The 12,249-nt window shown below is 37.7% G+C and overlaps 1 protein-coding gene across 1 annotated transcript in view; it reads left to right on the top strand.

Moving 5' to 3' along the window:
- Positions 1 to 11,655, top strand: part of GRXCR1 (glutaredoxin and cysteine rich domain containing 1) — a 347,061-nt gene extending 335,406 nt beyond the window's left edge. Inside the window, exons 3-4 of the mRNA XM_059066071.2 lie at positions 2,328 to 2,393; positions 11,390 to 11,655. Coding sequence (XP_058922054.1) covers positions 2,328 to 2,393; positions 11,390 to 11,569 — 246 coding nt within the window. The 3' untranslated portion in view covers positions 11,570 to 11,655. The remainder of the gene's footprint in view (positions 1 to 2,327; positions 2,394 to 11,389) is intronic.
- Positions 11,656 to 12,249: the final 594 nt, after the last annotated feature.

Genomic DNA, 12,249 nt, shown 5'->3' with positions numbered 1-12,249 from the left:
GTCCATCAACAGATGAATGGATAAAGAAGATGTGGCACATATATAAAATGGAATATTACTCAGCCATAAAAAGAAATGAAACTGAGTTATTTGTAATGAGGTGGATAGACCTGGAGTCTGTCATACAGAGTGAAGTAAGTCAGAAGGAGAAAAACAAATACTGTATGCTAACACATATATATGGAATCTAAGAAAAAAAATGTCATGAAGAGATTAGTGGTAGGACGGGAATAAAACACAGACCTACTAGAGCATGAACTTGAGGATATGGGGAGGGGGAAGGGTAAGCGGTGACGATGTGAGAGAGTGGCAGGGACATATACACACTACCAAATGTAAATTAGATAGCTAGTGGGAAGCTGCCGCATAGCACAGGGAGTTCACCTCTGTGCTTTGTGAACACCTAGAGGGGTGGGAGGGAGGGTGATGCAAGAGGGAAGAGATATGGGAACATATGTGTATGTATAACTGATTCACTTTAATGTAAAGGAGAAACTAACACACTATTGTAAAACAGTTATACTCCAATAAAGATGTTAAAAAAAAATATCAGGGGATGCAGGAGTTAGGCATAGGGAAAGATGAGTAAGTAGCACACAGGGATATTAGGGTAGTGAAAATACCCTGTATGATACCATAATAGTGGATACATGTCATTATATATTTGTCCAAATCCATACAACACCAAGAGAACCCTAATGTAAACCATGGACTTTGAGTGATTATGATGTGTCTATGTAGTTCAACTGTAACAAATGTACTGCTCTGGTTGGAGACGTTGGTGGTGAAGGCAACTATGCATGTGTGGGGGCAGGGGTATATAGGAAGTTTGTACCCTCTGCTCATTTCTGTTGTGAACCTAAAACTGCTCTAAAATATGAAGTATGTATTATATTCAGGGTCCTTTTACTTCAATAAAACTTCTTATGAGCCCCCCCCCAAAAAAAATTAAAAAGAAAATAAAAGAAAATAAAACAGATAGCTAGTGGGAAGCACCCGCACAGCACAGGGAGATCAGCTCGGTGCTGTGTGACCAACTAGAGGGGTGAGATAGGGTGGGAGCGAGGGAGACGCCGGGGGGGAGGAGATATGGGGATACATGTATACCTATAGCTGATTCACTTTGTTATACAGTAGAAACTTACATACCACTGTAAAGCAATTACACCTCAATAAAGATGTTAAAGAAAAAAAAAAAGAACCAGACCATGCTGGCACCCTAATCTTGGACTTCCGGCCTCTAGAACTGTGAGAAATAAATGTCTGTTTTCTTTAAAAAAAAAAAAAAAGAAAGAAAGAAAGAAAGAATAACTTCTTCCTTCTATGGCCTCTATGGCTGCATGTTGAGAAGTAGAGTGGGAGAAGGTAAGAAGAGGCTAGAAAGGAAAGGAAAATGGGGTAGTTCAAAGAAACATGATTAGTTTGTTGGAAAGTGGGTACATAACCCCTGTTCTCATTTTTACAGTAAAGTTGTTTTTTTTTTTAAACATCTTTATTGGAGTATAATTGCCTTAGAATGATGTGTTAGTTTCTGCTTTATAACAAAGTGAATCAGCTATACATATACATATATCCCCATATCCCCTCCCTCTTGCGTTTTTCGGTAAAGTCCTCATTTTTAAGTAGAGTTTTACTCCATTGACTCTGGAGTAATTCCCCTGTCTGTGTTCAAATTCCCACTCTGCTTTCTCTCTGGGTGACCTTGCAATTGTTATTTAATCTCACTGAGGCTCAATTTCTACCATTAAGTGAGCCTAGCACATCAAATTAGATGATGTTGGATGCCTAGCTCCTAATATGTGCTTAATTACTGTGAGTGGTTATTAATTTTATTATTATTATCATTATTATTAGCTGCTGCTATCTTAATAGCATTAAGGAGGGCATGTCCTTAAGGACATGGATTCTAAGGATTCTGAGGAGGGCATGTCCAGGACTGCCTGGAATAGGGCAGAGGCAGCCGAGGCTGGGGATTTGCTCAGAGGCTTCCTTTCCCAGGTGGCTGGCTTAGGCTCCCTGAACAGCTCTGAAAAGTGTGCTGGAACCTTCCATCTCTGGACTTCATCTGACAGGCATGGACTTCCCAATGTTCACCTTCTGCTGGCAGTCCTCCTTTTGCCCACAATTAGCCTTACTAGATGGGAGAGTATGTAAAAGGAAAGAGAAATTTCCTCTCCTCTTTGGCCTCCTGGTACTGAGTTTACTTACATCTGAAGGGAAAAATCCTGTTCAGTATTTTATGAGTTAAACATTCCTGGCTAGAACTTTGTTTTCTCAAATACTAACAAAATGGATTTTCTTTCTCCCCTACCCTCTCTTGTTAATAGGGTGCTGAGAAAATTTTGTCAATGAATGAATCAGGAGAACTGCAAGACCTCTTAACCAAAATTGAGGTAATTGTGCTTATTTTTAGTAGTCAAAACATTCAACACACTCTGATTGTAAGTGAGTTTTCCTAATTGAATTTTTCTCTGTGTTCTTACAAATATGTAACAGGATACATGTGGCGGTTTTAATTTGCTACCACCTACCGTGAGGTTTGCTCCAGCTAGAGTGACTTTAGTGTTAGTGTCTAACAACCTCGTAGTATTAGGTGAAAATTCCAGTCGGCTTTATTAGAGCCTAATTCTCTGTTACAGAGATGTTGATGAGGTGTTTCATGTCAAGCCGTTATCTTGAAGCACATATAAAATTTTTTATTTAAATTATTTTATTTTTCCTACATACCAGCTCATCATTTCTAAAGATTACAGAAAAAGTTATTTCTCCAAAAGTGCACCTTTTAATTTTGTTCCTATATTTATAATGACAACATCTGAGAAATACTTATTCAACTATATAATGTATCAAATCAATATGCAACCAGGAAGCCCTTAATACCTCTCTGCTCCAGTATTTTATCAGCCTACTTCTCTCTATATGTAAGATAAAATATATATATATATATATATATATATATATATATATATATATATATATATATATTTTATAGTCTAAACTGGGACACCTTGAGAGTGAAAAGGGTGCATTAATAATTATTCTGGGGCAGTGAACCTGAACCCAGACTTTCCCAGGTGAACTATGCAATATGGTTACATGGTATCTATTGTGCCATGCCAGCTCTTTTTGGTCCAGTCTCCTTTGCTGACCTCATTTCTGATTCTCTACCATTCCTTCCACTACATGATTTTTTACTACCATTCCTTCATGAAGCCTGCTATTGTTGCATTTCCTCATTCCCCTCCACCACGTTCAAGGCCCATCTGCAGTGTCACCTCTTCCCCACGTCATTCCTGATCTCTCACACCTTTGCATTTCTGTACCTCTCTTTTTCTTAGGTGCTTATCAAAGTCTTTTAATTTTTGTATTACTTGTCTTTGGGCATTTAATTCATGTCCCAAATGAACTATATACTACTTGGTGTTAGGAATCATGTTTTATTCATATAGTAATTTTACTGAGAAAGACAAACGCAATGAGCATGTGTACTTGATAATCTAAAATTCCTCTCAGCTCTAAAATCTGTATGGGTGGGTTCATTTCTTTCCTTTTGTCCCTGTACTCTACTCCAACTCCATGAAACCGTCAATTTGGGTTAATATGTGTGTTTTATTTAAGTGATTTAATTTGGTTAATATGTATTATTATTTTCTCTGCACATTTTTACTCTTACAAATGATGTCATGTAATGTACCTAATTGTGTTTCAAATTATTTTCTTAGGCACTATGCTTTTAAGAACCGTCTATATTGCTATGCGAACTTTTAATCCATTTCTTCTAACTGCTGTGTACTTTCCTACAACAGCACTGTTGAATAGAACTTTCTTTGATGATGGAACTGTTTTATATCTGTACAATCCAAAATAGTAGTCACTGGCTGCATGTGTCTATTGAGTGCTTAAAATGTAGCTAGTGTGACTGAAGAACTGAATTTTTAATTTTATTTAATCTTACTTGATTTAAGTTTAAATTCAAATCAAGTAAAATTAAATACAAGTTTTAAAATAAATAAAATAATTAACCATATCTGACTAATGGCTCCTATTTTGGACAATGCAGCTTCATGGAGCCCACCCAGTATTTTTTATCTACTCATTTTTTCCACTGATATCCTCTAACTTCTCCCTCAAACAAACAGTGCTGCAAGGAGTAACCTTGACCATGTTTGCTTGTGGATTTCTCTGAGAGTAGGAATTGCTGGGTAATAGCTTATGCATATCCCCAGTTTTTCAGGTAGTGCCAGATGGCTCTCCATGATGCTTGCAGCATCCAACACTCCCTCCTGTGGAGAAAGAGGTTTCGTATGTTCCCACATTCCTGACAATGTTTAACATTGTTCTCCAATTTTCTGTTCTCTAATTTTTGCCAGGGTAGTAGGTATACAGAGATATTGCCTTATCATTTTAATTAATGTTTTTTAACCATTGAGTTTGGGCATTTCCTTGTATGCTTTTTAAATTTTTAAATTTCTTCTTCTGTAAGTTGTGTATTCTTATCCTTGCCCATGAAAAGTCTTGGAATTGTGTTTTTTGTTGTTGTTGTTGATTCTCAGAAGTTCCTTCTATATTCTAGATATTAGCTTTTTGTTGGTTTTAGCCACTGTCAATATTTCCTTCCCTCTTTTTAACTTCTTTCTTGGTGTCCTTCATCCAACAGAAATCTTTTGATATAATCAAACCCACAATTTTTCCTTATTTTTGTGCTTTTGAACTTTTATTTATGAAGTATCCTTCCATCTTAAGGTGACAAAGATATTATCCTACATTTTCTTCTATTAACTACATTTTCATCTATTAACATTTTCTTCTATTAACTTTATAATTATTCACATCTAGTTCTTACATTCATGTAGAATCATTTCCATTTTGGTGAGTTAGCTTTCCAACATCATCTATTAAATAATCTATTATTTTTTTATTGCTTTATTATGCCAATTTTTTATTAGAGTAAATCCCCATATGTACTGGGTCTTTGTCTGAGCTTTCTAATCCATTCCATTGCTCTATTTGTTGCTGTTGTATCAATATCCTACTGTTGTTATTTCTGTGATTTAAAAACATCTTTTAGAGTCTTATAAAGTGAATGTCCCTCATTACTCTTCTTTTTAAAGGTTGACGATTGACTTAGCTATTCATGGACTTTATTCTTTTGAGTCTATAATTTCTTAATTCTGCAACGTGATTAACACCGCCATGCTATATATTAACATAACCCCTCTCTTTCTCTCAGCTCAAAGAATTTTGAAAGAGGATTTTATGCTCTTCATTAAGTCTGTCTCAATTCTACAGATGACATAAATAAGCCAGAAACATTTAAAACTATTCTTAATGTTGAAATATATACAATAGTACAGTACTGGCTTCTACCATTCATAGGATTTGTAAGGTGTTATAACTCTGTCGGGCTGCTTTGTCCATATAACAAAACTGTTAGAGAATTTGCAGCCATCCAGAAAGCCCTGAACACTGCCTGTGAGGGGCCTGGGGTTTAAGTCAAATTCACCCAGGCAAAGAGACTGGCCTTGGAGAAGCAGTTGGAAGAACCAGGAAAAGTGGATAAAGGACAAGATTCAGATCCAAACCCATTCCATTCTTCTGGTTGGCTTTTGGCAATGAAACAGGAGTTTAATATTCCTGAGGCAGGAAACATTGGAGTCCTTACTAAGTAGCAAGTAATATTCTTGGTATTATATGTATTAAGTTATTGAAACCTTACAATAACTCTGCAAGGTGGGTTCTATTATTATCCCTGATTTACAAGAGGGAGGTGTCCTGGAGACACAAGAGAATGGAGGCACAGAGGATTAAATCACTTGCTCCAGACCTTACAGATAGTGTTTGATTCATGATTTTAATGAGCCTGATTCCATAATCTTAACCATGAATCTATGTGGCCATCACTCTCAAATTAAGTGTCATGTAGGTATCTGGGAAATCTGATCAAATGTGGCAGGACCCAAGGCCCAGATGAGAAGTTTATTGGGAGATAGGCAGAGTACTAGGTCCAGGAAACAGACTGAATTTTAACACTTGGATCTTATGCTAGTGTGGCATTGTGGCAGATGGGAAGATTGGCAATAACTTCAGAGAGAAACCAGACAGCTCCTACTAAGTTCTAATTTGCTGTTACTTGGGTGCTGCATAATTCATCACCCTGGTCTTTGTAATTCAGGCCCCAGTTTTCAGCAGTTACCCCAGTAATGAAGAGGAAGGAGGTTTAGCATCTGCAGCGGGGCCATCAGAAACGGTGTCAGCAAATCAAATTTCAAGTTTACCGGCCCAAGAATTCTAGCATACTTCCCATCTAAGTGAAAATTGCTCGGGGAACCTGAGGGGGCCTGATTCGCTGATGAAGACTTGTCAGTGGCCTCAAGCATGAGGAGCTGGCCAAAGGCAGCAGAAACAAGTGAAATATAGCAATAGCTGCTATGAGACTTGTATTTAATAAGGTTACCTGTACCAATGTGGGTTCTGCTCCTGGGACAGTTTGCGGGGGATCTTCCCAGTAACATATGAGCTCCACGTGGACACAGATTCTTGTCTATTTTGTTCTGTTCTTTACCTCTAGCACCTAGAACAGGAATTGGAAAATAATGGGCACTCAATAATTATTTGTTGAGTGAATAGATGAATGAATCCTCTTTCATCCAAGGTGTTTTTGTCTGTTTTGTTTTTTGTTTGTTTGTTTGTTTGATTTTGAGAAGGCAAAGCAGTTAATCGATGAAAAAGAAGAGAAAAAGAATTATTTTATGTAAGAGAACGCTTGGGTGAGAAAGATGAATAAAAACACCATTTGGGGGGTAAAATTTATTTATATGTTTATGTATTTACTTATATTAATAAACAGGCTAAAGATCAAAAGCAAAGAGATGTCTAAGGATTTCACCCAAACAATAACCAAGATGGATAGCTGATCCTGATGGTGCCCACACAGAGGAAGTCAGGGCATCCCTGAGATGATTAGCAATCACCTTGTTATGGCAGGTACTGGATTAAAGATCTCAGATGGTAGAGAAGCTCTAAGTAAGCTTCTGCCTTGCTGTTTTTTTAAAGATATGAGCAAACATTTTGTTGTCATTGCTGGTGAGATTGCCAACATAGTGTCCACTTTTGTACCTTTTTCCTTGTAGCCTTATTTGTTATTTATGAATAACAGAGATAAGATTCCCAGCTATACACTGAGGATGCTGGAAATGGCACAGGCTGTCTGTACAAGGCATTGGAGCTATCAAAGACTGGCCTGACCCTCCCTGGAGAAGCACCATTCTGGTTGATGTTGCTTCTCCGTGGGGTGGGTGGCCACAGCATGTTCAGCCTACAGCAGCAGAGGTACCACCTACCCACTTGGGAAATCAGGCCAAGTGCTCTGGCTGCCTCTCTCTGAAACTGGAACATCTTTTTAAGTAGGGTTGTGGCAGTACATCCCAATGGGTCAAGAATCAGACTCATACATCTGGCTTATGCATTCAGGAATATAAGCAACAAATTTCCTCTGTGTCAGCATTTTGTTCAGGGGCTTCTTCCCCAGCTCTGCAAATTGAGGATGCTAGAAACTCTTAGTTATCAGGAACGATACTGTTTATTAAGAGCTAGGTCAAGCAGAGAGTCGTTTATTAGGCACTTAACAAGAATTTGCTGAATTAAATTATTGAATATAGTTTAGAACAAAATACATAGAAAAAAGTGAGTCATCTAGAGATGATTGTATGCCGAGTGTTCACTCTTTGATAATCTGTTACATGGAGTGAGTCTGCTTCATAGACAACCTGAATGATGGGGTTTATGGTCGTGGAGACTCAGATAAGTAGCTTCCTCTTTGGTAAAATATTTAAGAGATTTTCTAGCTCTCCTAAAATAAGATTAGATGATCTGAGTTCAGAAATAAGAAGTGCATTCATTTCCTGATCTTGAAGAAAGCACTGAAGACCCTGATCTTAGCATCCTGTTTCTATGTTATATAACAGCAAAAACTCTTTATATTTATGAAATTTGAGTTTGTGCTACAAAGGAAACCCATTTGACAATCATTCATGAACTCCCCCCTTGTCCCCTTGGTCCTTTGTTAGAGATTAGGGAATGCTTGGGGGCTTCAATTCAGATGACTGCAGTATGGAGTGGACGTATTAGAAGACCACAAATAAATTTCCTAAAATAAAATTAATATATGAATACAAAAAGCGACATCATCATTTTTAAATGGAATCACAAATAGACCCAGGCCATCCTCAAATAATGTCGTCAGAATCTCTGCAACACTATGATGAGATCTGCCTTTTACTCAAAGGGTTGTTGAGAAGATTTAATGAGTGAATCATGTAAAGTGAATAGAACATTGCCTGGTACATAGTAGCCACTCAATAAGATTAGTCATTATTAATCATTATTTCACTAATAAATCCTTATTTGTAGCTGAGAGCTACTACTAAGAGAACAGGGAGGTCTCTGGTTCACTGCTATATCCCCTACACCTTGCACAGTTCCTGGCAATGTGGACTTATTTGTGGAATGAGACCACTGTGTTTTATTTTTAAAATTCCCTTGCCAAGAATATATGAACAGAAAGAGGTAAAAGGGAGGAAGATTTTGCACTCCTTTTTTGTGAATTCCACTTCCAAGTGACATGCCTCTACCCAAACCACTCTTCAGAAAAGGGGCATTCTGTAGATTTAGATTTACTGGGTGCTATTCTCAACCAAGTCTGCCTGGTTTCCAGCTTTTCTGGGCTTCAGGACACTGAAGAGCTACCCTAGATTTCTTAATTGCTTGAAGGTCAAAGTGTCTCTTGTTAACCTCTTCATTGAAAGTGGAAGTCTGTTTTGTTACTACTAATAATGACTATTGTTAACTTCAGTTATTCCTCCTTCCTCCAACCTGGAACACTGTTCAAATTTGGGGAAGTTTTTAGCTCTTTTTCCATCTTGCACTGAGGGCAAAGCTGTCGACTGAGGTATTGGACTTAGGACACAGGAACATGTAGTATAATCCAGCTCTTTCTCATTTACCAAGACTGCTACCCCAAGACTCCCAAGCAGCTCTCCTCTTCCCTGTCAGCAACTCCCCTGTGAGGATTGCCAGGTACAATATAGGATGTCCACTTACATTTAAACCTGAAGTAAATTATGAATGTTTTTTAGTTTAAGCATGTCCCATAAAATATTTGGGACATACTTATATAAAAACTTATCTGTGGTCTGTCAGAAATTCAAATTAACTGGGCATCCCAATTTTTTTAATTGCAAAATCTGATGATCCTACTCTACTTGGAATCCAGTCTTATTTACAGTCCAACACTAATGGGTGAAGTTCTGGATTCAGGGCCCTATTATTCCTTTCTGACTAGTTGGTGTTCTTTCGTACAAGTCATTAAATATTTTTAACATAATCTCTGGCATGGCTTTAATGCATGTCAAGGGCCTATCTACTGTATCATATTCTTTCTAAAATTTGATAAGAATAACATTACTTACTAATTCTCTTATGTTTTGCTTTTAGACTATACTCTTTCTTCACTGTTTTTTGTTTTTACTGAAAATTTTTTTTCTAAAGGCATTTTTATATCATGCAAAATTGTAAGTCTGGTACACTATTTTTCGGTCAACCTTGCACAAAGAAATGACAAAAACCCAGTTACAAAGAAACTAAGTTACTACATACAATCTAACTTTTTAGAAGAGCTTTGGATATCTACAAACTTGACAACATTCCTTGTTTGTGTCATTCAGACTGTCAATCACTACTTTCCATCAAAGTAATTCTGTGTTACTAAAAATAAGATATTACATGGATTTTGCCATCTTGATATAATAGCAAAGTCAAATGGTAACTGTAAATAAATCTTACTATATACAGAATATGCATCTCTGAAAAGTGGTCTGGGAATATATAAATTTTAAAGCAATCATATCCTTAATGTTTGTTTCCCAAAGTACATTCCACAGGGTATGATTATGAGAAAATTATAGTTGTTTTCTGGGAAAAGGTTTCTTGCCGGGGCCATGGTAGATTAAACCTAGTTAATCGGTTACCTTTTCAGTTGGATTTTTTGGAGACTTTATTAAGTACAATTGTGAACTTCCAGGGAAAATCTGTGTGTATGTCTAAGTATGTAAGGTATGTTTGAGTGTGCTTGTGTGTGCTTGTGTGTGTGTGTGTGTGCCTACATTTCCCAAGCTTATTTTAGCAATTACTCTTGTCACAAAGGTGGGCTTTCAAACATTGCTGCAAATTCCTATTTTGCAAGTCAGAAGCTTGGTATTAACTCACGTTCTCTTTGTATTCATTCTGTAATCGAATCCTAATCTCCCCCCAGCGAATGGATGCCGCTAGTAGACTCCAGTAAAGGTCACATGCTCAAAAAAGCAAATAGAAATATGTATGGATAATTTTCAAAATATTCTTAACATCCTTGCTAGTTAATTTCATTATACTTTCATGGGTACTTTATTTTTACTTCAGGTAGAAAGGCTGTTAGCTACTCTGGGTAATTTTACAGACTGGGATAAATGTCTTAAGATTTCTATGCCTGTTTCTTTAAATATAAAATGAGGATAATGTTGCTTGAATTAGCTGCTTTACAGAAGAAGGTGTCAGCGTGTGTGAAGGGTGAGATGAGGGAAGATTCTATATAGGAATGCATTTGAAAGTGCTTTTAAAAAAACAAAGCAGGGCTTCCCTGGTGGCGCAGTGGTTGAGAGTCCGCCTGCCGATGCAGGGGACACGGGTTCGTGCCCCGGTCGGGGAGGATCCCACATGCCGCGGAGCGGCTGCGCCCGTGAGCCATGGCTTCTGGGCCTGCGCGTCCGGAGCCTGTGCTCCGCAACGGGAGAGGCCACAACAGTGAGAGGCCCGCGTACCACACACACAAAAAAAAATAAAAAATAAATAAATAAATAAAACAAAGCATTATTCACAAGTGCAGTATGATGCTGGATCTTCAGTTCAAAGTGGCTCATCCACTCCAGCTTTTAGTTTTCTGATTTTCCAGACTCACTATTAGTCCTACTATTCTATAAACAAAGATATAAGACTGTGGCGTGATACTAAAGCGAAAGTTACAGTATTTTCCTTTAATGCAAATGACCATTTCCTGAACTGTTTGATTTGTAAATATGTGCTTTCATGTGATGGATTTCTGGAAGTGTGTGCCCTTTAACCTAAAAGGTACCAGCCCTTACACACCAAGGTTATGCTATTGATGGCCATCAATGAGATAATGAAGGAAACTTCAGTTACTGTTTCCCGTGTGTCTATTGTATATTAATGGTAGGTGATTTCAGGTGCCCAGCCATATTGTTTTATGACCATCCACAGTACAGAAAGACAGGAGGGCTGATGGAGTTGTCATGCTAACACATGTTCTATCCTCTCTTGTCCCCCTGCCACCTATCAGAGAGTGCAGCATCCACATGAGTGTCCCTCCTGTGGAGGCTTTGGCTTTCTTCCGTGCTCCGTCTGCCACGGGAGCAAAATGTCAGTGTTTCGAAACTGCTTTACGGACTCTTTCAAGGCCCTGAAGTGCACGGCTTGCAACGAGAATGGTCTTCAGCGCTGTAAGAGCTGTGTTGGTTAAACAGAGCTCCCACCCATGGGGCGCCTGGTTTCATTGACTGAAAGCAATAATTTGGTTTATACTTTTTTTAAAAAAAATGGCTATGTTTCTGGATTAATCAATAAACTTTGTTTATTATAATTTCCTCTGTTTGGAGCTTTTGCTGTGACCACTTTCATTGATGTATTAAATAAATGTTTATTCAACCGCTACTATGTGCCAAGCCCTGTGCTAGACCCTGGTTTCTAATTGGAATTAATGGAGGGCCTGATAAAATTCCAAGATATCCAAAGTCTGGTTCCTTATATGTGTTTGATTTTCTAAAGAAAATATACAATATATCCAATGGTGTCTATTGCAATGCCACCCTACTGTTTAGGATGAGTTAATTCAGCTCTCCAGATGCATACATTTTATGTGAGCCTCAGCTGTAGGGAAGAAGAGAGCTCTGGGTAGTGGGAAAGAATATGATCTTACTTATACTTAGGGAGTAAATTATTTTTAAAGCTGTAAAAAATTCATTGGATGATATTAATGATAAATTATTAATGTTATCCGATGAATTTCTTAGTGATGATACAAAAGCTTCCAGAAGACTTATCTGGATTTATTGTTTTAAACATCTGCTTTGTGCTGTTGTCCCTGAAAACCCTCCAGAAAGATGCTGTTATGGTTCTCTTAAGCCGGACACAAAGTATTAC

Source organism: Kogia breviceps, chromosome 6 (assembly GCF_026419965.1).
Source record: "Kogia breviceps isolate mKogBre1 chromosome 6, mKogBre1 haplotype 1, whole genome shotgun sequence".
NCBI lineage: Eukaryota > Metazoa > Chordata > Mammalia > Artiodactyla > Physeteridae > Kogia > Kogia breviceps.
This window is presented reverse-complemented; position numbering and strand designations above follow the sequence as displayed.